The sequence below is a fragment of the Podarcis cretensis genome (genome assembly GCF_951804945.1).
Source record: "Podarcis cretensis genome assembly, chromosome: 1".
NCBI classification, from domain to species: domain Eukaryota; kingdom Metazoa; phylum Chordata; class Lepidosauria; order Squamata; family Lacertidae; genus Podarcis; species Podarcis cretensis.
In genome coordinates, this window is record NC_137170.1 from 49,251,284 (window position 1) to 49,279,063 (window position 27,780).

Genomic DNA, 27,780 nt, shown 5'->3' on the forward strand with positions numbered 1-27,780 from the left:
CTGGAAGGAGGAAAATAACCTCAAAGATACAAAAGATGGGGATCTAGTGGCATGCAGTGCCTTTAATTAGCACAGTAACTTTCATTTCCCAACATTGTACCACCGTAGAAGTTCCCGTAAGGAACCCGTTCTCAAACTTCGTTATATAGTCCTATAGGGCTTCCCAGGTGTGTTTGTTCCTGTCCTTGTTTATATCCTTGGGGAAATGCAGAATGTTAGAATCATAGAATCATAGAATCATAGAGTTGGAAGAGACCACAAGGGCCATCAAGTCCAACCCCCTGCCAAGCAGGAAACACCATCAGAGCACTCCTGACATATGGTTGTCAAGCCTCTGCTTAAAGACCTCCAAAGAAGGAGACTCCACCACACTCCTAGGCAGCAAATTCCACTGTCGAACAGCTCTTACTGTCAGGAAGTTCTTCCTAATGTTGCTCCTTCCCATGCCTGATACAAATGGGTCAGGGTTCGAAAGGCTGCAGAATGCTGAAGCGAGGTACTGAGAAGGGAATCCATGAGCCGTGGCTTCTTTTGATGCTTGCCAGAAACCAGCTGAGTCGAGTCCCTCGCATTATTTATTTTTGTCTTGTTTATCTTGTTAGTGAAATGCTCACTCATGCATAGGGAAGGCGGTGAAAGCTGAGAGGAAGCAGTGCAGAGAGCATGATAGGAGGGACACAAATGACTGAAGGGAGAATGTCTGAGTGCTTTTCTGTTCAGAAGCGGCATGTGCCTGCCCAGCACACATCTCTTGTCTCCTGACATTCATTTCTCTTTCTGTGCTTTTTTATTTTTTTAAACGTGCAATCTTTTTGAACCCAGCCAACATACTTTAGGAAAGTCCCTTGCTGCATGCCTGGCACTGTGGCATATTCAGTCTTGTAGCTGGGACCAGGGCATTCTTGATCTCTTCAAGGCCACAATGACTCCTCTTTTCCTGAAGGAAAAAAACCCAGCCTGGAAACCCCTTTTTCCCATTTAGCAAAAGAGGATCACACATAGACCCTTGTCAAGTGTCGGTGATCCCCTTTGAAAGTGTAGGACAAGCGCCCACTTTGTTGTGGCATCGTGTGGTAAAAAATGCCATGGCCACAGAAGAAGTCAATAGGGTCTTGTCAGAAGAAAATGGGGCTGTTGTTCTGTCTCTCTCAGCTTCAGTTTTCATTGCTCTTGGCTGCAGTTCAAAGTAAACACTAAGTATAAAGGCTGGGCACGCAGTAATTTAAAACGAAAGGGTAAGTAACAGCAGGAAAGCAAGGATGGTGCTGCCCTGAATCCTTTGCAATGCAGGTAGGTTCATACCCTTCTACGAGATTTTTTACTGACGGCCATTTGTCCTGGGACATATTTAAAAGTGGTCTTGGTGAAAATATGCACATACACTTAATACAAAAAATCATGTGGAGCCAAGCCTCCGTATACGAGTGTTAATCTTGCATTTAGTTAGAAGTGTGCTCTGTATGAAGGCAACTGAGTGCAATATTTAAAGCACTTTGTTTTCATTTGGCTGGGTTCCTATAACTGTCCAGTATGAGAGAATTGCTCTTTAATTTTACTGGAAAATAAAACATTTTCATTTTTGAGGCATATTTAGGATTATTAGAGCTGTGGTAGCTAACCTGTGGTCTTCCAGATGTTGGCATAGCCAATGAAGGGATTCACAGTCCAGCAAAATACAGAGGGTAACAGATTAGCCACCTTGCATTGGGGAAAAACATGTGATACTGTCTTCCTAGAACTATACCACTTGAGGGTACATGTGTGCTGACTGCATATTTAAATCTTTCTTTGCTGAAAAGCTCCCTTCTACTATGAATGAAGATTTTAGCTTAGTGTTCTCTCAGTTTCTTATGAGCTGGGTGTTCATGTGGAGAAGCGTTCAGACATGTGATTACTTTGATTGCTTTCTGAAATGATATGGTCTTTGCGAGTGCATAACATCTCAACTGTGAACACAGCTCTGTATATTGCAGTTGTGGTATTGCAATAAAAGACAAATGGAAAGTTTCCCGAGGTAGACTGCGATATTTCGGTTGTATATCAGTTGTTTACTGAAGTGGAATGAAGGAAGTTCGTTGAAAAAGTGGAACATAACTCTTTTCTCTTTCTGACTAGGTGAACGTTTGGCTAAGCCGGAAAGAGGCAAAATGCGAGTGCACAAAATCTCGAATGTCAACAAAGCCCTGGATTTCATTGCTAGCAAAGGAGTCAAGTTGGTATCCATTGGAGCAGAAGGTAAGGCAGAACCCACACCAATGGGAGCATATAAGTGGGTCACAAGGCTACTAAAATTATTACAGGAACTGGCCAACTTTTCCACTACAAGGTGACGGTTGTACTACTGTGGTGGTGATTGTTATGGAATCCCCTAAGTTCAACATATGTGTTTAGCAAGCAAAGACTCTTGAGTCCTGTGTGGGACTGCAGATAACCATATTACACGTTGAGCACAATTGCAAGTCTGGTTTCTACCAGGCTCCCCAACACGTAATGTCTACCAAAGTCCAGAAAGTGTGTGGAATAAAACTGCACTGGATATTTGATGCAGTGCACTACAGGTAGATCATCTATTTTGAATCCCTTTGTGATTTATGTTGGCTAGAAACTTGCAGAGCACAGGGTAAGATTGCCTCAAAATTATCCCTGTAAAGCTTCAGAAAGAGTTGTGTTCTCCATGCTCCTTCTGACATTATCATACACTTCCTGGATAATTATTCTGCCTGATTGTACTTGAGGTTATGGACTAGGAAGCCAGATAAGGGGACGTGCTTCTGTCCAATTCTAAAGAGAAATTTTTCACATTATGCCATAATCCACTAATTCACAATCATGGTGAATGACATCTACATTTTGCATCTGGACGTTGGCTTACAGATCATGCAGCTTTTCAAAACTAATACTCCAGTGAAAGCATTAATGATATATGTTATTACAAACTCATTTGCTTATGTAGCCTGAAGTGGCATGGCTCTCATCTCTATGGAATGGTCTAGGGTCTAGGAATGGGGGAATATAACGAGGGTGTGTGTAAGGTTAAGGGGTACTTTAAGGTTAAAATATATTACCATCCATCTGTCTCTGGAGACAATGGAGCAGTGCAGCTTTGGGGGTGAGGTCAGGCTGTTGGATGGTTGCAGTAGCTGCTGTGACTGTAGAGACCGATGCAGGAGAGACATGTTTTGTTGCAGTTGGGCCAGATAAAAGCATCTGGTTGTGCTGCTCTGGATGCACCATGATGTTTCTTCTCTCTGAGTATGAGGAGTTCATATGTTAGTCCTTAACTTCAGCATGAGGTATTGCAAGAGTGCGGGCTGTATCCTGGTCAATGTGTTTCATGAATCTGCTTTGTTTCATCTGACTTCTGCCTACAGATATGAATAACAGAATCAATCCACATGTCAGAACAAATGCATGCCTGGTGTGTGGATTCCACCCTACTGTAGGCATTTTGTTTTGCATGAAGATGTTATCATAGCAGTTCAGTGGGCATCTGGGGTTGACTGACAGCTTTCTGGTGCGAGGGCTGCCCAATGAAAAGGCTTATAAAGTTTTCCAGACTGTGAATTTTAAAAGGACTCAAATTAAGGCTTATAATAGCTGTCACTGTTGTAAACTAGAAAGTAAAAATTAATGAGGCAGGCAGAATGTATTTAATGTGGCTCAGGCAGGAAATGCCACATCAGGCAGGTAGTACTTAATGAGAAAATCATCTTGAGTTAGTACCAAGTTCGGGGTTGTTGTTGTTTTAAATCACCCTTAGCCATAATTTTTTTTGGTCCAAAGCTCTCCAGTGTCATTCAGCCTACTGAAAGGTTTCAGCACCAGGCTGCTGTATATCATATAACCCCAAAACAGCAGCATCACAAGTTTGAGAAAGCAGGAATGCAGAATTGATCCAGTAATGGCAACATCAAAATGGCTTTCTGTGCGGTGAACAAGGAAATGGCTATTGAGAATTAGAAATGACTATGAAACTAATTATTTACACAGCCAAGGCCCCTGTGCAAATTGGCTTAAAAGAAGCTCTTTGCTGGTGTAGTTCACAAACTATTTTCTACCAGCCAATGAGCTTTTCATCCTTCCTGAATCCTGATTAGCTGCACACCAAAAGCTCACATTTGATTGCAACATACAGTTAGAGTTAGATACTACCGGGATAATTATTGAGATAAGCATTTTTATTCTCCCATTCATGCATTTCCAACATATCAAATAGCTATCAGCTTTGCAGACTCCTGAACCCTTCTTCCATAGTATCACACTGATCTGAAATCCATGTCAGCAAGGAAAAAACTTAAGCTTTTAGCTTGTAATAATGAAACAGTGTTGGTTGATCACAACCTCTTACCAGCATAGAGAGCTATGCAAATATGCAGGGCTGGCTGTTATTGGGCAGAAGACACGTATTGCTTGCAGCATTAAAAACAGGCAGCTGTTTGTTTCTGTCTTCTTCCCACTCATAACTGGTGAAGTGCGGTGGTGACTGACAGGGCTATGGTCTGTTTTACCTCAATTCTATACATCAGCCAAACCTATTAAAATTGAAGCCATAACAAACACATGTTCCAGCTTACATAAGCTTATATATAATGTTTTTAAGCTCTATCTCTCATGTTTCATTTAGTTCTCAGTCTTAGAAGGATGCTATTTATTTCAGCTGCAGTCCATGAACCGTTTAAAGCAGCCACTGGATAGTTAACATCCCAATGCAGTGGGATGTTGCAATGTGTAAGGCAAGGAGTGGGATAAGACTAGGTACAAAGCCCTTATGCTTATGGACCCTTTGGTATCCTGTTGGTCCTCCAAATGCTATTGGACTGCAATAACTCCTATTATAGCCCCACATCAGGGCTGTTGGGAGTTGTGGTTCAAAACATCTGGAAGGCATCAGGTTAGTGAAGGCTGTGCTTGTGCAGTATTGAGAGTCATCATGTTGCATTGCAGCAACAGCAAACAGGGATGGCTGAGATGAGAAAGTCCTTGCACAGGTTTTGAGACGAATGAAGGGGGACATGGCAGAGACTGGACAAGAGAATGGTGGTGCTACCCATAAGAATGTGAAGAAGGAGCTTGTACTAGTTTACATGCTAGTGCAGCAGCCCTATAGGCTGGGTTCCTGGAAGTCCTTGTCCCACTGACACCAGTGGAATGAAGCTACCAGTTATTTTGCTTTAATGATCTTGTGGTTTTCGCTGCCCTTAGGTTTTGGAAGCCCAGCCAGATGGGCAGGGTATAAATAATAATAATAATAATAATAATAATAATAATAATAATAATAATAATTTATTTATTTATTTATTTATTTATTTCTGGGTGGGAGGTATATGCATTAATGTTTGCCTTCCTTTGGAATTGAAAGTGTGGTTAATACACAGCAGTTTAAATGTGCTAAGGATGTTGAATGAATAATGAACACATATTCAGTTGTGAGCAAAACTCTGCTTTCTTACCCACCATTTAGTCCTCCTGACACCTGTTTTCGTAGAATCAAGCTCCTTTCTCCACTTCTGCATGGCTAGTGGTTGGGCTGCCTCTCAAAGTACATTCAAACAGCCAAGAAATCATATAGATCCTAACAGTGAATTTTCAGCTAGTCATTTAAGACTAGAATAGAGGAAGGAGACTATTTTACACTCTAGAGGGTTAGGATTACTAGATTGTGAATGTGATGGCATTTCAGAACCCTGTTCTTTCCAGCCACCAGGTTTAATTCTGAAATATTCAATATTTATTGCTCCTTCAGCTGCGCGCCAAAGACATGAAAATACTGTCTTTATTTGCATAGCCTATTAGCAGAGAATAGTTGTAATAAAAGCAATGGGATGGAAACAAATTCACTTGAGCAAAGCATTTTTTTGTTTCCTGTGTGTCTGTTCTGTTCTGGTTCTTTAAACAGCTCTCCCTCCTTCACTGAATGTGCATTTCACTAAGAATCTCTGCTTGCTAATAGTGCTGCAAAAAAACAGCCTTGGGTTACTAGTGAAGAAGGAATTCTTCAAGTATATATGGATATTTGTTTCTGAGGCAAGACTAAAATATATTTTCCTGCAAACAGGGCTCTTGAACTTTCTGAAGGATGGGGAATGCTTTTGTTTTAGACCCCACCCCTTCTAATATCACTTAAATTGGAAAGGGGTTGCACTCTAGCAAATGTTTGTTCAGAGAAACAAACTCCTTCCCCTTTCCCCCAACACACTAGACCCTCTTTTCTTAAGGGGTTGCAGTGTGGGTCTATATATACTGCTCTCCCAACAATTTGCATGGTGGTGTAATTCTGATTGGCTGGCTTTGGCAACAGGTACACCAGAAGCATTTAGAGATCATCATCATGGAAAAAAACCCCCCGCTGCATTGGCACAGAATTGCTTGCTAAGTTTTATGCTGCTAATGTGGTTTATATCTGCTGCCACTGGTAATTTGAAGACCACAGGTGGTGTCTTGAGCTTATTCAAGGGGGCAGGAACTAGTGGGAATCCCTGAGTAGCAGATTGGGAAAGACAGTGCACACAACCTTCTCTAGCCTCCACTTCTCCCAGTATCCTCAGAATACTTTCCACAAGCAATAATGAGCTCATTAATAGTATCTGCTGAACTGCTTATTAAGTGCAGTTTTGTAGAGAGGCTTGGGATGGCATCAATTAGCAAGCAGAAAGTACAAATATATATATATATATTTAATGATGCTAATCCACATTTCAAGAATAATGACCATAGAAGGTCTATCTAGCAGTTAATGCTCTGAGAACAGGAAACAGTCATTAAGGCTGTCCCAAAGAGGGAGAAAATTCAAATGGACAAAGGAACCACATTGCAACAGAACTAGTAATATACAGCTGAGCCTTTTGATGTTTTCCTTCCCAACTTAATGATTGCAGATCTTGATCTCAATGGGGATATTTGCTATTGTTTGTAACTCAGTGCAACAGCATTATCTATTTGCGGTTTAATTTGCATCACGTACCTGGCACTTGTTCTCTTGTGAATGTGAAGGCAATTTTTGAATGGCTGTTGCCCAGCTACGCTTGCCCAAAATAATCATTGTGTTTGATTGTCATCCTCAACCAATAGTAATCTCAATTCTCCCAGTGCCAATCCAAATAGCAACCAAAATAATCTTGCCTAAAAGCACAAGGAAGTTATAAGCAGACCCTGGGGAACACTGAGGTTTTCAGAAGTTTATATGGAGTGGATCGGCTGGATCTCTATAAATAGAAGAACTCCACCTGCAGCATTTTGTTGCAGGTTCCACCTGGATATACTGATAACCATCTCAGTGTGCCTAGCGCTGGTCCTCATGTAACTAAAACAGCACCAACCACACATAAGAGAGAGTTATCAGCAGACTTGGGGAAATCCCAAGAACTGGAGAAGTACCCCCCCCCCCACACACAAAATCTGTTAGGGAAAAAACCTTTAAAGAGGTTGGGGCAAGCTCCCAAAACAATCTAATGAGAAGTGGGCATGGATTTTCTTATTTTGGTGTATAAGGGGATAGAGACTTATTGGAAAGTGGGATTATAATGGAATCCCAGAGAAGGAGCAGTCCACTCTGCAACATTTTGTTTGCAAGCCCCACTTGTTTTCCTAATTGTGAAACATGCTCACTAATGACTCTTGTCTACCAAAGTTCCAAAGATGTTTTGAGCACCAGTAGCAGTTGCTGAGAGGGTATTTTTCTCTTTTGCAGAAATTGTTGATGGGAATGCGAAAATGACCCTTGGAATGATCTGGACCATCATCCTCCGCTTCGCTATTCAGGATATCTCAGTGGAAGGTACATCCCAACGGGCCACCATCTCTCACAGAAGCACTTGTGGAATATTTTGTGTGCTATGTATTTCCAAAATAGATAGCATACGCAGCTCCTGTACAGATTGTCATAGCTGGCTATCGTCTACGGGAAGGGAAATATTGCCCCCAGAGCATGATCCAGGAAATAGCAGGTGGTCCTTCTGCTTGCTTGTTGGTGTTACTACGATGCTGACCATATTTACAGTGACAAAATCCAGGGCTCAGACACCTCCATTTTATTGAATTCAATTCACTGCAAACCATCTCCCTGATCTGGAAGGCCATATTGACTAGTGTCCTGAAGGCAGAAATGTGAGGTCATGAATTGAGCTCAAGGGGTTCCTGAGAACAACTGAGATCATTATGTTCCTGCTAGCCTACAATGCAAAACCTCTCCTTTTCTTTTGCATTGATACATCCCTCCCTCACACATAATGCAGAATTAGATGGGCAAAATTACTTACTTTGTGGAAGGAGCTATTTTGTCTGATTAAACTACTAGGAAAAAACACCCTCTGGGCTAGATTTGAAAAGAAATAGTTCTAGCATAGGGATTTTAGGGAACTGTTTACCCTTTCCAAGTGTAATGTTTGTGCTAAATAACATGTTTTGCCAGCACATCACTTAAGTCCTTTGTGGACTTTCTGTGCAGCCTGCTTAGCTCACTTGGTTAGAGCACAGTGCTGAAGACGCCAAGGTTGCCGGTTCGATCCCTGTATGGGGCAGCTGCGTATTCCTGCATTGCAGGGGATTGGACTAGATGATCCTCAGGGTCCCTTCCAACTCTACAGTTCTATGATTTGGAGCCTATGTAATCCTAAATATTGTTGGGGTTTTTTTAACTCTGTACAGCACTTGATCATTAACAACTGGAAGAAAAGGTCTGCCCCAGACCTTTTGAGTTGCACAGCCTGCACTACAGTGTAAATCAGGCATAGGCAAGCTCTGGCCCTCCAGATGTTTGGGACTACAATTCCCACCATCCCTAGCTAACAGCGGTCAGGGATGATGGGAATTGTAGTCCCAAACATTTGGAGGGCCGGAGTTTGCCTATGCCTGGTGTAAATGGAAAGAGTTGCTCAAATCCTCCTCAGTGGCTTCTGACGTATTAATGGTCAGGATGAAGAGGCAGCTTTAAAACCCTAGTGAAAGAGCCTCACAGAGGTTGGCTAATACTTGTATCTTTTGTTCCCTAGAGACATCTGCTAAAGAAGGGCTTTTGTTGTGGTGTCAGAGAAAGACAGCTCCATACAAAAATGTGAACATCCAAAACTTCCATATTAGGTAATGTAAAGGTGCTGGGGAGCAGCCTGTGACTTGTAGTCTTTGCATGGCCTAGAGAATTTGGATGCTGCCTGGTCCTTACCTCAACTGTTTTAGCAGCAATGTTAAGACCATTTGAGGTGCACTTGCCATCACAGTCCATTAAAGGCTGTGTGTGTGTAGCAGTTGTACTCTGAAAGCTGCCCTATCAGCTCAGGGGAAAAGGCTGAGGCCACGAAAGGCTTCTTCCCACACTATACTCGGCACACAATAATGCCTTTATTATCCTCATATCTTATGTAAATTAAAGTGCTTGTGCTGTTTACTTTTGTACTTCCAAGTTTGTGGATACATAGCCCAGTTCAAACATTACTGCATTCCTGGCTTCTTAAACCATAGTTTAACAAGCCAGGAATGAGTGTTGCCCCCCTCCCCATGAACCTCTCCTGCATATCACCTCATTCCTATAATTGATGCACCAAACATCGATGTCTGTAACAAGGAATGGTGGCTTAATGCTGATTTACTAACCAGGATTTTAGACTATGTTCAGATGAGGAACCACCATTTAAGCTAACTGTAGTTTCAGCTAAACGATGGTTTTAGCAAGCTGGGGATGCATTGTGGCTGTATAAATATGTAATGGCATGTAATCCTGTTCTTGTACACATAATCTCCTTTGGCCTGTCATTAGCCAATTTATTGAGCCAATCCAATAGCAATCAGTAAAAGAATATATATTATTTATTTTTATTATTCACTTGGCACTAGAAACCTCAGAACTTTTTTTTACATACTGAAAAGTTTTGTAGTTGGCATTGTGGAAAGGCTTCAACTGAAGCAGAGGTGAAACTTACTCGTGCACTGATTCTTACTGAGTATAGGACAAAAAACGAACCCCATTCCTGAATGAGTATAGTTAATGGTGTCCTATCTCTCTCACAGCTGGAAGGATGGCCTTGGTTTCTGTGCCTTGATTCACAGACATCGTCCAGAACTCATTGACTATGGAAAACTAAGAAAGGTACCTTCTTATGTTTTGGGATGTTCCAAGTTCAGATGCCGTGGGAGGATGGAAACCTGTGCTGGCAACTTGGATAACTAACTTGCCCATAAGATGAGAGAAAGGAGGTCTCTGAAGAGCTCAGATGTTTTGGTTTACTTGATTTCTGTCTGTTAGTTCCTGGTGGAGATTTAGACTAGCAGCAGGTAAGGAAGTCTTTGGACTTTAGAAAAACAACTCAGGCAATTCCCAAAGTTAGACTGGCACATTCAGCCAAGACACATTAGAGACTAATCTTTTCTTAGGCTGACTGAGGTTATCATCCAGGTGAAAATTGGGTTTGACATCCTTGGAGAAAGCATGTGGGTGACCAAGCCCAGAAATGTGTTTTGGGAAGCTGTAGTGGAAAGCATGGCTCCAATTCCATAGTGGAATGCATAGTTAGCGGAGTCATCTGCTGCTTGTACAAAACTGCATGGTTGTCCACATTACTTCTTCTTTAAGCTACAATTGTAAGCCCCTTGGGTCTATAACTTTCAGAAACACTGTTGTAAGCTGCTCTGAGCCGTGCAATAAGGTAGGGCATAGCTCAGATAAATACCCCTTTGCTTACCCAGCTTAAATCATGATAGGCAGAGGTAACAGGAAAACTAAATTCTGCTGCTGGGCAGATCTGGGAATGTGGTTGCCCAAAGAGGCATCATATATTCCTTCCCACTGTCTGTAGAAGCTGTTAAGTTGCTATAGCCCCATGGTAAGCCATGAATCTGATCTCCTTGTTTGTTAAGGAAACTGGATAAAAGCGTAACATTTTTTCTCTAGTAACCTAAGAAGCATGTCATCTTGGTCAGTAAAAATAGCATCTTTTTTGTGACTGACACCTCCAGCCCTGATTATTTTAACAGTAACCAAAACCAAATATTTTACTAGGTGAGGTTCCTTGCATCCCTGACAGACATAGCTAACAGTGGTAGCTCGTTCCTCCTACCCTGCTTCAACAGTTTTGCTGATTTGTTGTTGATAGAAAGGTGGTGATTGGTGGCATTATAATTATTGCCATGGCAACATCATATGAAGTTGCTAGGAGGGGAAGATGTCTGTGCAAGTCAGCATTTTTATGCTGAGGTAGGCGAGATGCAGTAAGAGACTCTAGCATTCATTTCTTATGTCAGCAAAAGCAGCATGCTTGTGATAATATTGTTAGCAACCAAAAGTGAAATGATCCTTATAGTAACTAAGGTTCCACACACAGAGACCCCTTTCGTGACTATACCTGAGCGCAGCCTGGCTCTGTGTTCATGGGTCTATATATACCTAAACTTCCTAATAACTATAGTGTATGCTGTATGGTACTCTGAGAAAGATACCTCAACAAGTATACTTGTCTCAAACAGACAGTCCCAAGCTGTCCTCCCTTTTGGTGCAATTATTTGCACCCTTATCTTGGTGTAGGCCTCATTTAGATCAGTTCTACAGGCTGCAAGTCATGAAAAAAATGTTTTTGTATCCTCAAATTTTAACAAAACAAAGGTAGATATTTCAACTAACATATCTAACAATTTTGGATAGGAGAAGACAGAACAAAGGAAAACTGGGGTGGCCTCATGTTCTCTAACCTGTTTAACATTCAGCGCAAGAGAACCAAAACAAAACAAAAACCCTATATAGTGTAGTGGAGTATAGTGGAGATTCTGTATGTGTAGAGGGCGGCTTCTCATACTGCCCCTTACCAAGACAGGGCATTAAAAAGATTTGCACCTTCTCTAGTTGCAACTTACACAAATCAGGGACAAACGTCTTAAGCTGACAGCTCTCCTGCTCAGTACTGGTCCAGGAAGTAAGCAGACTAGTGGAAAGGGGAGATGACGGAATATGTGATGTCCTTTCAAAGTCCATAAAGAAGATGTTACAGAGAGGCCTTTTGGAAAATGCACATAGCCCTCATAGTTGCCCTCTACTGCATTTGTGGTGGTGGGAAGTGGAGGTCCTGTCAACACTCCACCTCCAGTTCACTAGTAGAAACAATCTGACCTGGGGGTGTTAAGTGCATATTTTTGTGGTATGTGCAACTCATATTACTGCTGTAATTATCAGTTAGTCTAGAATATGACTCTAATGATCTCACTTATCAGTGCCCTAGTATGGTATATAAATTGTTTCATCTGCCATGTTTTTACATATTGCTTACATATTTTACATATTGCTTTTACATATTTACTTAAATTATTTATTTCCTAGGATGATCCTCTTACTAACCTGAACACAGCTTTTGATGTGGCTGAAAGGTACCTAGATATCCCCAAGATGTTGGATGCAGAAGGTAAAGTAGAATCAAATTTTGATTTATTTCCCCCTTCCCCCACACACACCCAAGAACATTCTACCTCTACTTAACTAGTTATTCCAAAAGTTCCCCACCCTTCTTATCAGTACCTAGACTAGAATAACTGCAATTTTTTTCCCCCTATTGGCTGGATGCTATCCTGATAACATTTGAATAACAGCACAAGAAGTGTGGATAATGGAAGGTTCTATGTCAGGGCCCCTAGGGAGCAACAGCATGGATAATGGAACCTTCTAACATGATCTGCCACATAATTCTGACGTGAGATCTGACCTTGATGAAGTCGTCTCCATGCATCATCAGAAATGTATAAGCCAGGCCTAAGATGAATAACAGCATTTATCCTTTCTCCCAAATTTCCCTAGTATTCTCTGTACTTCCCAAAACAAGCTCCGTAGCTTGTTATTGTGGAGCTCATTTGTAAATTCAGTAGTAACAGGACACCTGTTTCTGACTGAGCTGGGACTCCACCATGAACAAACAAGCTGAATTCTCAACAAACAGCAAATGACATGGTATCTCTACAGTACATAAGGAGAGGTGGAAACAAAGGCAGATCATCCCACATTGTCTCTCTGGGCATTTTATATCCTGAGCCACCACACTTGTTAATCAAGGGATCTAGCATGTGACCATTATAACATTCAGTCCTCAGCAGCTAGATTCCTGGAAACATGTGTTAAATTTCCCCTTTTGCCATGTTGTTGCTTTTGCATTTTGAAAATCTACACTGGCTCTGAAATCCACATTTTTCAAGTTGCCTTTGTTGCTCTGTTCCCTTTTGTGACATTTTCTTTTTCCCCCCTTAAAATTTGAGAGAACATTTTGTACTGTCCATTCCTCATTACCTCTATCCAGGAAGCTTTTGTGAGCTAAAGAGGACAGTGTATTCGACTAGATTTTTTTTTTTTAAATCATCTTTATCAGGACTTTTTTCATATGCATAGCGTGGTGTTAGATGCAGCTAGATAATGAGACCTAATTCATCCCAGCAGGTAGCCTCAGATGGAGTCCCAAAGTTGCTGGGTCTGAATTTTACAAAGGGCATTTCTTATCCTTTGGGATTTGCCACCAAACTGAACTATCACAGGTTACTGAGACAAATGTAGGTCCCATGAAAGCTCACAGAAGAAGCAGATGGTTAGGTGCATGGCAATATGGTTCTCTTTTTGTGCTATAGCAACTATTGTTCTCCATCACTATTATCATCCTCAAAGCAGCAAGGAAACACTATGAAAACATTACACAGCCTGAGCTTGAGAGGCAATAAGCACCTGCTTTCCTTAGATGTTTGGAAAACTCAGACTAACAGCCTATTGAGAATGGTGCAGAAGGTGGCCATTTGCTTTCATTCACTGAAACAGCAGCTTAAGATTGTCTTTCATCTTCTCAATTTAGCACACACAATTCTTCTATGTCCTACTGGGGACTTGCATCAAGAATATGTATTTTTTGTGGTAAGGAGAAGAGGACAGGGACAATTGCCCTAACCAAGAGGGGAAATCGTCTTCCAAGAAAGTATCTAAAGGACCTATATGTGGAGAATGTGTAGGTTCTAATAGTCACTCCCACCCCTCACCTGGCGTCCCCATAACCTTTTGGTGATCCATCTCGCTTTGCTCACGTCCCATGAGTTGATATGCTCTTTAACTTCAGGTTTTCTTTGACAGACATTGTTGGAACAGCCCGTCCTGACGAGAAGGCCATCATGACCTATGTTTCTAGCTTCTACCACGCCTTCTCAGGAGCCCAGAAGGTATCGCAGGATTCCAAGCTCCCTCCACACAGAGCACCTGGTCCTCTTGCTAATGTCCAAACCTTTTTTTCTTTCTCTCTCTCTCCTATCTAGCTACGGGCATCTTTATTATTATTTTTGGCAGAGTTGGCTTGTTGGCTCCAAATGGCTTTCTGTGTATGTATGATTTTGGGGGTGCAGATGGGGTCAAACACAATCCCACAGTCAGTGATGTAGTGCAGATCTGTACTTTGGTGCAGGTCAGCGGGTCACTCTCATGGCATTGGGAGCTCTGCTTTTATCCACAGGACACAAAGATCTCTCTCTCGAGGTGAATCTCGGGGGGGGGGGAGTATTTTGCATAGTAATTTGTCATGCATAGTGATCCAGCATCATAACATTCTACATGCCAGCTAATCCATGCTGAATTGCTTTGCTGATCAGCATCAGTGCTGTGTGATTGAGCCTCCTTATTTTGCAAAAGAGCATAATTTTAAGAAATAAGACCTGGATGCCGCAGAACAGAAAATGTGCATTCTGTTTGCCAAATTCTCTAAAAACATTACTGACAGGTTGTCCCAAACAGGAAGTTTCCACAGAACATTGCAGTTTGATGAATCAACTGTTCTTTGGTATCTGAGAACTCATCGTAGAGCAAATGGGTTCTGCAGTACAAGTCTCTTCTTGTTCACGCAGAAGTTAAGTCACTCTCAGTTCAGTAAGGTGTTCTCCCAAGTAAGTGTGTAAGTAGGCTGAAGCTTGAAAGTGGATCCAGAAGTCATGTCATTTCCCTCAAAAGTAGACTAAATGCTAACCTTTCACTAGCTACAGCTTAAGACAGTGGTGGATAGAAGTTGTGGAGCACCTACGTTTTTCTGGGTTACTTGCAGAAAATGCTGAACTTGATGGTTCTAGTTAGGGTACTCCTCATGTTCTTAAGCAATTGTGCATTATCAGATTATGCCTTAATTTTTAAGAGATCCTGAGCATGCACTCTTGCTTTGTGGGCCAGAAGGGGTCTAATAGAAAGTAGACCATGCAATACTGAAGCCTTGCCTAAATTGACAGATATGCATGTCTGTGTCTTCTAAAGCGAAACAGGGAGCAGTATGATAATACTTCAGATGTAAACTGCATTTCTAGAACTCCCCTGTGACATGCCATTGTACCAGGCAAGGGGTTACACCACATCTTTTTCCACTGCACACAGCTGAAGTTTAAAAAAAAATGTCATCCATTTTTAATCTGCAGTTTTATAGATGGAATATCTGGTAGCTGTTTCCACAGCACAAGCAGAAGAGCTATATGCTCAAAAAACGCACATGGGACAGCCCTAATAAGATGTCAAGCACTGGCACTGCAAGAACAGATCTTTTCTGCCTTGCATCTGGGTTATGTCATGCCTTTTAACTTCTATATAGTGTCTTCATCAAATTTAGCTACTTTATTCCTGTGTGTAGAACGGGCACATGGCACTGGCTGTTTACTCCCCCAGATAAAGCTAGATTTGCCCATCTGCAAGTGGGTTGAGGCTACTGACTGTGGAGTTGTGTCAAAGCAATGTGGACTAGGATGGTTGCTTGGAAACCAAAGCTGAAAACGGGAGGTGGGAACAAGTGCCACAGGAGTCCACAAAGCCAGCCCTGCCGGTCACGTTCTGATCCGAATTCCCAGCTCTCCGCATGGAAATCTGTTTGGCCTGTCCTGCAATGCATGATGGGAAGTTTCCCCCTCTCTTACCACCCATGACTGTTTTATTTTATTCTGTGTGCTGCTTCTTACTTTATCCTTTCAACCTCTTCTCCTTCTTTGCACAGATATTATAGGCACGCTAAGGCCGGATGAGAAGGCCATTATGACCTATGTTTCATGTTACTACCACGCCTTCTCAGGTGCGCAGAAGGTGAGACTTTACTCCTAACAAACCCCCTCCTCTTCCTTCTGTTTCCCGCCCACCAAATTTAGAGGAAGATACCCTAAACCGTTAGAGGTATGGAATCCAGTGCTGGCTGTCATATTGAGCTATCTAATATTGTCACAACTTCCTTGGCATCTTGGGTGATTTAAAAAACACTCTCTAGCTTTGTTGAGAACTCAGTGGATTTTTTTGCAATGTAGTGGGTCTCTCTGCTTTTTCCCAGACAATATTTCTGGCCTAGAACACCCAAGTTGCAGCCTACTGATTCAAATTAATATTGTAGAACATATTCAATACTTTGCTGACAGATCAGATGGCTGCCTAATGGAAAGTGCATTTCTCGTTTCAGCTGGGTGCTGGTTTCCTTAGAGCGCTCTGTTCTCAGTCATTTTTGGTGGCTGATACAACACTGGTCCACCATTGGCAATGCTAAGCCTGCTGGGAGTGTTTTAAAGACCCAGCTCTAGAGTTGCTTTTAGCCATCAGTAATAATTACTATAGGGCTAAACAACTGAGGTCAAGACTCCAAATGATGCTCAGTTGCAGAAGTTCTCTGATATTTTCCTCCATACTAATCTTTTGCTCCAGACTGTAACTTCTGCAGCTGGATTTAGTTAAGAACATGTTCAAAAAAAGCTATGCATGATTGAGCATCATGCGTAGAGTGCTCCCCATTCATGCAACCTAAAACCAATTGTTCAGCAGGGTTTATTTTATAAGCAAGAGGTCTCCGTTATTATTGGCAGTATACCAACAGTGGTCGTTAATTTCCGAGTGAAGTCAGAAAATTGCCATTCAGCCTTTATGTGGCCATAAAAACAAAATCCCTCTGCTGCTGCTGCTGCTTTACCATCAGTGGAATCTGGTCATGTCTACGTGGATGTATATAAATGGCCACTTCTGCTTTGACAGGTGTTCTCCCAATGGGAGACCTCAGAAGGTCTTGTTCTGTAGATGCCAAGCTCATGGAATTCCTGCTCAGTTTACTTATTGTTTCATGGCCAAACTCTAGTGACTTGTGTAAGTTGGGATGGCTGTTCTCTTACATCTTTTTCACACAGCCAGCCTTTGATGCCACAACTGATTATCACAGTCTCTGCGTACACCTTTTAACTTTTTCTCTGCCCCATGTTGCTTCTCTTTGCTCCCATCCATCTGTGTCCTTCCTCTGCCAGTAGTTCTGCTGCTTTCCCTCCTTGTACCATTTACGGTGTCCCCTTACCCTTACGGCTTTTTTATCTATGTAATCATCTCTCAGTGGATTTATCCTCCCTTGACATTTTGTACTCGTCTGCAAAATATTTGGCTTCTGTTGGTTCTGTATCACTGCTTAGATGCATTTTGTGGAAAAGCTTTGATTCAAACACACGTGTGTCATTAGCGTTGGCACTGACATCGTGCATCTATACCTGAGTAAAAGATGCCAAGGGGAAAACAGACCTTAGTCCAGGCTCCTTGGGCACACATTGGGCAATTAAACTCTGATAAGGATAGCTGGTAATGTAACAAGACTCTCCTTAACTGAACCAGATAACCATTCCACAAAGTTTTCTTTCTTTGACCCTATTCTCCATTCTGCAGTCACATTTCATCCATAACTTTTTCCTATCCCATATTTGTTGGTAGATTCACAGGGGTTCTCAGGCACAGGTGTAACTCTTAAGCTGAACTGAAATATTGCAAACTAAGTTGAAAATGTTCGTTCTGGGGCCTAATTCATATGTTACTGACATGCCATGTTAGCTGCTGAAAAACTGACTTCACTGTGGCCTGCTCCCTTGGGCCTAACTCTCCATACTGAATGAGATGCAACATAGTGTGAAAGGATATCCACCACTGCTATGGGGCTTCTCTTTCCTCTCTTCTCCACAAGCAAATTTCTGTTGCTTAAGCAGGCAGACAACATCGGATGTCACCAATATTTACAAGCATCTGAAAGTACTAAAGGACATATTTTGTAGTTTTTAAAATATGTAGTGACAGCAGACCTTCTAAATATGTATTTTTTTAAGAATACATTTAATCCACTAATTACCCTTTCAGCACAAGCTTATAGAAAATCTGGGACATGAGTGTTTCTGCAGGGAGCGTTCAAACTTTGCTCAAAGGCCACGTTTCCAGGTTTTTTTACCCTGAAATTGTGTAACACTACTCTGGATTTAATATATATCTAGCAGACAGCATAGACTATGGATCTCAGTGCTGTAGTGTTCTGGAATGGGGCACAAGAGCTTTGTTCAGTGGTGGGGCCTAGTGCCTGATGCCTTGAAATGGCTGATAAGATACAAATGAGAACATCAGCTGCACAACATCTGGATAGTTGTCGGAAGATCAATATATAATCTCAGGTTTAGCAGAATTCAAAGTTTTATAATATATATTTTTCTAAATTGAATACACTGACAGCTAGCTAGCCAGTCAGCCCAGCAATGAATTCATGACCTGGAGGAAAGAGTTAGGGTCCCTTTCCCTTTGTAGCAGTCCAAATCTGGGGCTATTGTAGAGTGATTTGCAAGCATGCATTTCGGCCTTGCCCAGGAGCACAGAGTGTCTTTTCAAGCTCTGCCCTCTTACTTGACAAGGTGACTTACTGTGATGTCGCTCCATTTCTCATTCAGATTTCTCATTACTGCTACCAGCCCTGAAGGGGAGGTCACATGATCAACTTTCTGCTCCTTTCATTCTCTTATACTGAGTCTTTAAAGGTACAGGGGCCCCAGCCTGCCATGACTTGTATGTGACTGGCTGCTTTTCCTTCATATGATTTTGTGTGTGCGTGTGTGTCTATGTATTTCTACACATATACTTGCTTTGGTCCATTTGCTTTCTTCCCCCGCCCTAACTGCTTCCAACTTTAATAACACTAAACTGCATGAGTGTTTTTATTACTAGATGGTTTTAAATAATGTGTTTTTAATACACTGTCGAAGGAGATTCCTGGAAATAATTATAGGCAAGTATTTTGATTAAGCTTCCATTTGATAGGTAACATTTCAGGATTCCATCATTAATCTGTGATGAATAGACAAATGTCCACGTTGTTTTATATATCTATTATATTAAGCCTTACACTCATTCATTTAGACACCAGGGGAGATAGGGAGCCATATCTATGCTGTTCTTTCTTAATGTTGAGACAAAGAGGCGAGGCATTATTGGCACTATCTAGCCTTACCTGTTCTGTAGGTAGCATCTGGGATTAGCAGTCTAATCACCTATAGGAAAATACTGTGGGCATGTATTTGCTTAAGATACATTTTGGACCCATTAATGAAAGTATACCCCTTTTGTTACTGAACAGTGGAACAAATTACCCAAATAAGTTATGTCTCTGTACTCGCAAGTTTTTAGGGAAAATAGCAAGATTCTTAGTAGAGCAAATTTACCAGTACTTTAATATCAATACTTTAGGGATGTCAGATAGTGGCGGCATAATACAACCTTCTCCCTCTGCAATTCACATACATTTAATTGCAGCACCAGAAGAGAACAATTTATATTGAGAATGTTCAAGTGCTGCCAACTTGAAGTGGCTAAAAGAGGCCTGTTCAGTTTGAAAGCTTGCATAGTCCTTTCAGTGGTGGATAAAAGCAGGTTGTTTCTGCTCCAGAATTCAGTGCAAGCCCAAAATCTTAGGATTTCTAGAGACCAGCAAATGGTGCTTCAGTGCCCTTTCTAGTTCTGTGATTTGTCGATACAAAAAATATGCAAAATGAGAAAGTAAAGTTAATGCACATTCAGTTAATTTTCATAATGTTTTAGAATTCAGCTTACCTTGGCATAAAAAATTGATTATTATTACTTTAAACACCACACATCCCTAAACAAAACAAAAAAAAAAAAGGTAAATGTCATTTTGGTTTATCTTCTCTGGAGCCAAAAGCTTAGTGTTGAATGTGAGCATCAGCATTGTAGGAAAGTGCTTCGGTGTCCTCTCAGTTTTGATATGGAAGCTCCCTGTCTTCCGATGGGATAGCCTGGTAGGAGTTTTTTTAAAGCTATTTACTTATTTATTATAAATATTTTTATTCTGCTTCATCCCTAAATCTGCCCAAGATAGCTATATCAAGATGCTCAGAATGCTCAATTCTCTGCCAAAGTAAAGGAATTCTTAGAATGGTTTTGAAATATACCAAGACTTTCACTACAAGAACTCAGCAAGGAAGCTGCTGGGGAAAAAATGTCTCCATGCTGTAGATGTCCTGGGTGGCAGGTAGATGGTTTCATCCATCTTGGGGGATTGTGATGAGGCACGTAGAACGAGATGGCTTCTCAGATATGTTGTGCCAGAGCAGCCTTCTCTAACCAGCTGCTCTCAAAATGTTTTAGACTACAGCTCCCATAAGCCCAGAGCCAGCATTGTCCAGGGGCGAGGAACTTCAGGCCTAGGGGTGAAATGCAGGATTCTCCTCAAGCACAGCCTCTTTCCCAAGGCCAGACCACTTCTCTGGCCTTGCTTCACGACCTCCTTGAGAGTTTTTGCTTGATTGGGAAGTGGTGTTGGATTCTGATAATGACTTGTTGGCGTGGCTGGAAGACAGAGAGGAGGGTGTTAAGGGGATGTAGAAACTAAGCCTACTGTACAAAGGTAAAATTGTTCTACCTAGTTTTGACTGTCCCTGCCCACTGCTGGCATGTTGCCTCCAGAAGGAAACACAGCCCTTGGGATGAAAAAGGTTTCCCTCCCCTGTTTTTGTCCAAATCAAACTGGAGGACACCAGTTTGGAGAAGGCTGCACTAGAGGGTTAGTTTTGTTTTTGTTTTTGCTAGTTCCAGTGAAGTCTAAAAGGAAAATAGAAAAAGGGTTTCAAACTTTTAACAAGCAATGGTTCAGCTTTTTAAAAAAATGAAATTATGTTGCTACCCTCTGAAGATCTGAAAAATAATTCATTGGATATATATTGTTGCATTGGTGTCCCAGTTCAAGTGAAAGATACAAGGGACAGTTTTGTAGCCTCTTAGGACTGATGAACAGTACAGCTTTGGACTCCAGGGTTTATTTCTCTTCCTGCTGCCCCCAGTCTGCTCTTTCATTTAGGCCCTGCCCTCATGTAACTTTGAGGCTGAATTGGCAGGTTGGGATGAGTCTGTAGACTACTCGAACCCAATTCTACCTTTGGCGTTAATTCCTAAAGGTATACATCAGTTATTCTATTTTTGAAAATCTAGTACAGTGTATGTAATAATGAGAACTCATGTAAGATTAAGGGAAGTTCATGTTTCTTCCAAAACCTAAGAGTGTGAGACGATCACAGCAGAGCTACAGTTTCATATGAGAGCACTTTGATAGCTTTGAAGATTTGGATATGTATGGAATAGATGTCAACAGTAGACCTGTGGCTTCACACTTTCTTCAGGGGCAAGTTAGTTTTCGTGAGAAGTGATTCCTTGTAGCACCTCAAAACAGAGGTGGAAGAATAACTACAACCAAAATGGAAAACATTTGAGGTGGAAGAATGTTATTCTACAAGCAAAATGGAAAACATTGATCCATGGGGTTAGATTTTTAGCTTATTTAGTTTTATAGGATGGTCTTGGAGAAGGTTTGGATAGGCACTTACTTGTTCCAAGAATAATTTTCCACTTTATGCATTCTATCTCATACCAGACATTGATGTGCATAGATATGGATGTGCACCTAAATGGATATGGGCAAGTGTAGAGGATAAAAAACCTCTTAGGTATTGCAAGTGTACATTCACATCAAAACTCTCAGAAGAGAAATGACAGCAAGAGCACTTCAAAATCTTCGTAGTGTAGAGATAAATTTGGACCAGCAACATTCTCTTAGACACAGAGTGGACTGTGCCTTTTCTAAAAGGCAAGCATCAAGAAGCTGAAGGAAACATCTTTGTTAACAATGTATTTTTCTTTCTGTCTTTCTAAATTTTGGTAGGCGGAAACAGCAGCCAATCGTATCTGCAAGGTGCTGGCAGTTAATCAAGAGAATGAACAGTTAATGGAAGACTATGAGAAGTTGGCCAGTGATGTAGGTATTCCTGATTTCAATTTCTTGACAGAGCTATGTGGAAATGGAAAGATAGATATTCCATAGAACATCCTTCTGCAACCTGGTTCTCAAAATGCTTTGGATTATAAACTCCCATCCACCCCAGTCAGGGATGATGGGCACTATGGTCTGAAATATCTGGAGGGCACCAGATTGGGTATGACTGCTATGGGATCTATATATTTCTCAGTTTTTGATCCCAGATATCAAAGCAACATATATTTTTAAGTATGCAGTTGCAGGAGTCTGTAGTCATGTTAAATTCATTCTGGTGTGACCTTCAGGTTCATGTAAGTAATGTTCCTTTAGTGATCTGTTTATTTATTTGTTACCAAATAGCATTGTATAATACTGGGGCTAAGAAACTAAACACTAATAGGGGAAAGAAACTGATGACTTAGGCTATAGGAAAGAGTGCATTAACTGATAGTTAGAAGTTTCTCCTGACATGTGAGTGGAATAGTGGCCTGCAGGTGGTGGCAGCAGGCATGGACAAAAGAAAAATGTTAAATTAACTCCAATGCTACTGCAGAAATTGTCAAAGGACACCTATAATCACCCCAATTGTAGTAGTAGTAATATCACCACAAAATGAACTTAACTCAAAAGCCACAAGGGCTAGGAATATATGCAGGCCTGGGAAGACTATCCTCAGAATTGGTCCATCACAAAAAAATCAGCAGAAATAAACTCAGAAGCATGATGTAGAAATACTAATTAGCCCTGTTGAAAATGAAAAGCTGGATTGCGTGCTTATCTTACTTGAGGTTTCATGTCCTTAAATATGCTTGTTAGTGTAAAGTCTAGAGATGCAAAGTGTGAAAACACACACAAACATACAAGTCTGTTAAACTAGATTTCTGCCAGTTCCTGAACCTTGCTGGCAACTAAAATTACAATCATGAAAGGCAAGATGATTGTAGGACTAAAACCACAAATAACAAAAAATCAAACCCTTGACCCTGTTAAATGTCAGCACTGATGGGTTTCTAATCTTAGCACAGTTCCCGCCTTCTTGTTTGACTTGCTTCCTTTTTTTCAGTTGCTTGAGTGGATCCGCCGCACCATACCTTGGCTGGAGAATCGGGCTCCAGAGAACACCATGCAGGCCATGCAGCAGAAACTGGAGGATTTCCGAGATTACCGCCGCCTTCACAAGCCTCCCAAAGTCCAAGAGAAGTGCCAACTGGAAATCAACTTCAATACGTTGCAGACTAAGCTGCGACTTAGCAACAGGCCAGCCTTCATGCCTTCTGAAGGGAAAATGGTATCGGTGAGTGTGTTTGGCCGAGTTCTGAGCAAAAGACAAGTTTTCTAGGTACATGCTCTATGGCTGCTGACACTTTCAAGTGGCCCATGTATCCCATCCTGGTATTCAGTGGACTTTCTCATCACAGCCTGTGGTCCACAGAGATAACCATTCATGAATGGTATAGCTCTTGCAAGTTGACAGCATGTTCTTGTCATCCAACCGCTATAGAACATGGATGCAAAACGATTATTATGGGTGTCCCAGGTTGCTGTTGCTTAGGATCCACTCACTCCTGCATCAACACAGAAACCTTGGGGCATCAAGGACCCTGAAGGCTGTGGAAATCCTTCCACTTGATCATTTCAGGAAGGGGCCACTCCTTGCATTGACATGTTTTGATAGAGCCAGAAGAGCCCCAGTTGGCTGCGCTTTCTTTCTGCTGTTCCTGATCATGTTTCCTTTTTTTTTTATAATAATTTTTATTAATTTTCCAATTTTTAACACAAAACAACAACAACACACAAACATCAACAAATACAAACACATACAAAGATATCGTTTCTTAACCTCATTTTCATAAGCCTCCTTTCTCGGACTTCCCCATACCTCACCCTTTTTGCATCCTTATTTTAGAATTTTTCAACAACCCTTTTTGCCAATTAAGTTTAAGCTCATTGTCATTCTCAATTTTACCTTAAATCATCAAACAGTTTTAGCTGCAATTCTGCATCTTCCTTCCCCTTGACATTTTATCACTCCTCTATTTTACAACAGTTCTTAAGATATACTTTAAACTTCTTCCAATCTTCCTCCACTGTCTCTTTCTCTTGGTCGCGGATTCTGCCGGTCATTTCTGCCAGTCCCATAAAGTCGATCACTTTCATCTGCCATTCTTCCAGTGTGGGGAGTTCTTGTGTCTTCCAGTACTTTGCTAGAAGGATCCTTGCTGCTGTAGTGGCGTACATAAAAAAAGTCCTATCCTTCCTTGACACCAATTGGCCGACCATGCCCAAGAGAAATGCCTCTGGTTTCTTGTGAAAAGTACATTTAAGTACCTTCTTAATTTCATTATAAATCATTTCCCAGAAGGCTTTAATCTTTGGGCAGGTCCACCAAAGGTGAAAGAAGGTACCTTCAGTTTCATTACATTTCCAACATTTGTTATTGGGCAGATGATAAATCTTCGCAAGCTTAACTGGGGTCATGTACCACCTATAAATCATTTTCATAATATTTTCTCTTAGGGCATTACATGCCGTGAATTTAATACCGGTGGTCCATAACTGTTCCCAGTCAGCAAACATAATGTCATGGCCTATGTCCTGTGCCCATTTAATCATAGCTGGCTTAACAGTTTCATCTATTGTATTCCACTTCAGCAACAGGTTATACATTCTTGATAAATTCTTAGTATTGGGTTCTAACAATTCTGTTTCTAGTTTCGATTTCTCCACCTGGAATCCAATTTTCCTGTCTTGTTTAAAAGTCTCCATTATTTGATAATAATGGAGCCAGTCTCGTACTTTAGACTTTATTTTCTCATAGCTCTGTAGTTTAAATTTACCACTTTCTTGTTCTAGAATTTCAAAATATTTTGGCCATTTAGATTCCATGTTGAGTTTCTTCACCTCCTTGGCTTCCATAGGTGATAACCACCTAGGAGTTTTATTTTCCAGCAAATCCTTATATCGAATCCAGACATTGTATAATGCTTTCCTAACAATATGGTTTTTGAATCCCTTATGAATTTTAACCTTGTCATACCATAAATATGCATGCCAACCAAACCTATTATCAAATCCTTCCAAATCCAGAATGTCTGCATTCTCAAGAAGTAGCCAATCTTTCAGCCAGCAAAAAGCTGCTGATTCGAAATACAATCTTAGGTCCGGCAGGGCAAACCCCCCTCTTTCTTTTGCATCAGTAAGTATTTTAAATTTTATTCTGGGCTTTTTGCCCTGCCAGACAAATTTAGATATATCTTTCTGCCACTTCTTGAAGCAATCTAGTTTATCCACAATTTGTAATGTCTGAAACAAAAATAACATTCTAGGCAATACATTCATTTTGATCACTGCAATTCGACCTAACAAGGAAAGCTTCAAATTCGACCATATCTCTAGATCTTTCTTCCTGATCATGTTTCCTTGCTGATATTCTCAGATCCCGAAACTTCTTCAACTCCATACCTCTTTCACCACTGGTCCCAGAGGCAGTAGGAAGTACACTACTTTTGCAGGATCGCACATCTTCATATCATATTGCACATCTTTGTATCAGAGAGCTGGCTTTTTAGCTGAGGACAGGGAGGTAGCGACAAGAAAACAGACCTATTTCATCATCATCATCATCATCATCATCATCATCATTTTTTATTTGTATGCTGCCTTTCCACAGTTAAAAAACAATGCTCAAGGCGGCTTACAGCATAACAAGATTTACATAATTACAAAAGTCATAAACAATAAATAAACCACATCAGGCGCTGAGTAGGGGGTATTGCTGCCATTGGTAGGTGGCAGATCAGTGGAGCAGCAACTGTCCAGGTCAACTGCTTTCCCCAGATGTTGCTTAGTTAGCTTAAGCCTTGTCTGTAGTTCCTACTGTCCCTGGTTCTGGTGCTGTCTGCTTATCAGTTTGTCATACTCTGCAGCCCATCCATGCCCAGGACTGCTGGTGCTCCAGAGCCTTAGCCCTCCTCAATGGATTAGCAGCAGGCTTCTGCAGACACTTGTTTTCTAAATTGCTTGTGGACCTTCCAGTGGTTTGCATGGTTTCTCTGTTAAAATGCCATTGTGCTCTAGTGTAATGGCAAGCAGTTGCCATTCTGTCAAAATTATTTGCCCACTTGAAACTTCCTTTTCACATCTCTTTCTGGCGTGATGCTGGCCTTCAGTTAGCACAGGCCATTCGCAAGCCAGCTTGGGGAAACTATCTTGAGGATGTTTTAGAAGATTTCCCTTCTTCTGAACTTGCTCATGCTTCCTTGACTGTGTTTGTGCTTCTGCTTTGATCGCTACAGGATATAAATAATGCATGGGGGTGCCTAGAACAGGCCGAGAAGGGCTACGAGGAGTGGCTTTTGAACGAAATCCGAAGATTGGAACGGCTGGATCACCTGGCTGAGAAGTTCCGGCAAAAAGCTTGCATTCATGAATCCTGGACAGACGGTAAAACAGATCCTAAATGTGTCCTGTTGCCAGGGCTTTGTGTGCACTGTGTACCAATAAATCCATGCACCATTATTATTACGAATTATGATGATGAGCTGTGCCAAGGTAGCCTAAATTCTCATATTTATTAGTAAATTAGCATGCTCTTCATACTTTATTTTTGGGGTAGGTAGAAGGGAGAATTGATGATGAATAGATCTCTGGGCAGCTCTGAATTTTAGTTGTTTCTCAATAGCAATGAATAAAGCTTAGAAGAGAAACCAGAAATGCTTGTGTGTGCGAGAGAGGTAGAACCTGCAAGCTGGAAATCTGCCTACCCCTGCTTTAGTTAACACCAAAGAGCAATACTTCTCACCAGAAGCAGCTTGCTGAGTGGGGGCACAGCCACTATGTAAGCTTCCCTGCAGGAGAATCATTATCGCTTACCGGGAGGAGGGACAGGGAAAGGACTGAGGCAGCCGGAATAGGTGTGGTGCAGATGCATCAGCAGCGCTAACCTGGTGTTTCTGTCAGTGAGTTTGCACTGCATCATCCTTCCTGCCACCTTGGCCCTCTCCTTCCTGATAGACAATAGCAACCCATCTGCCAGGAAGCTAGTACAGCACCTCTGACCCACCTGGCAAACCACTTCTCCTCCCCTTGTGGGTTACTGATATTGGGACTCCTGGAGATCTTGTTTGGCTGATCTCTAGGCTTCTAAGATCCACTTGGCATTTCAAGCCTGTCTTTCTAGTCATTAGGGAATTGTTTTAATTTTAAAGAATCAAAACTAAGATTTTCAGAGAGCTGTATTTTGTGTCCACTAGCACATACGGTGTTTCTGTTCTGTGCATGTGTTAAATTGTAGAGCGCAATCAATGCCCAAATGCCTAAAACAGCACCCAATTGCAGACAGATTTTTTTTAAAAAAATTAACATCCTTGCAAAAATATGGAAGCTTACAATTCTCAGATAATTTATGCAGTCCCAAAATTGCCTGTTCTTAATCCAAGGCTTTCCCCATGGGTCAAAATAAAGGCAGCCTGCAACAAATCTCTGTTAATGGTAAAATTTATTCACGTTAACTTAAGGATTGGGCTTGATTAAATTGTTATTAATTATTATTAAAGGTAAAGGTACCCCTGCCCGTACGGGCCAGTCTTGACAGACTCTGGGGTTGTGCGCCCATCTCACTTAAGAGGCCAGGGGCCAGCGCTGTCCGGAGACACTTCCGGGTCACGTGGCCAGCGTGACATCGCTGCTCTGGCGAGCCAGAGCCGCACACGGAAACGCCGTTTACCTTCCCGCTAGT

At 41.5% G+C, this 27,780-nt stretch overlaps 1 protein-coding gene across 5 annotated transcripts in view; it reads left to right on the forward strand.

Annotated features, from left to right (window-relative positions):
* ACTN1 (actinin alpha 1) overlaps window positions 1–27,780 on the forward strand; it is a 94,126-nt gene that overhangs the window by 49,395 nt on the left and 16,951 nt on the right. For 3 of the 5 annotated variants that reach the window (XM_079953631.1, XM_079953628.1, XM_079953630.1), the window contains exons 3-11: window positions 2,116–2,235; window positions 7,688–7,774; window positions 8,988–9,075; window positions 10,000–10,078; window positions 12,296–12,377; window positions 14,072–14,157; window positions 21,951–22,043; window positions 23,107–23,337; window positions 26,339–26,486. In XM_079953631.1, coding sequence (XP_079809757.1) covers window positions 2,116–2,235; window positions 7,688–7,774; window positions 8,988–9,075; window positions 10,000–10,078; window positions 12,296–12,377; window positions 14,072–14,157; window positions 21,951–22,043; window positions 23,107–23,337; window positions 26,339–26,486 — 1,014 coding nt within the window. Of the gene's footprint in view, window positions 1–2,115; window positions 2,236–7,687; window positions 7,775–8,987; window positions 9,076–9,999; window positions 10,079–12,295; window positions 12,378–14,071; window positions 14,158–15,953; window positions 16,040–21,950; window positions 22,044–23,106; window positions 23,338–26,338; window positions 26,487–27,780 lie in introns of all 5 variants that reach the window. The other 2 variants (XM_079953629.1, XM_079953627.1) reach the window with 1 other exon arrangement.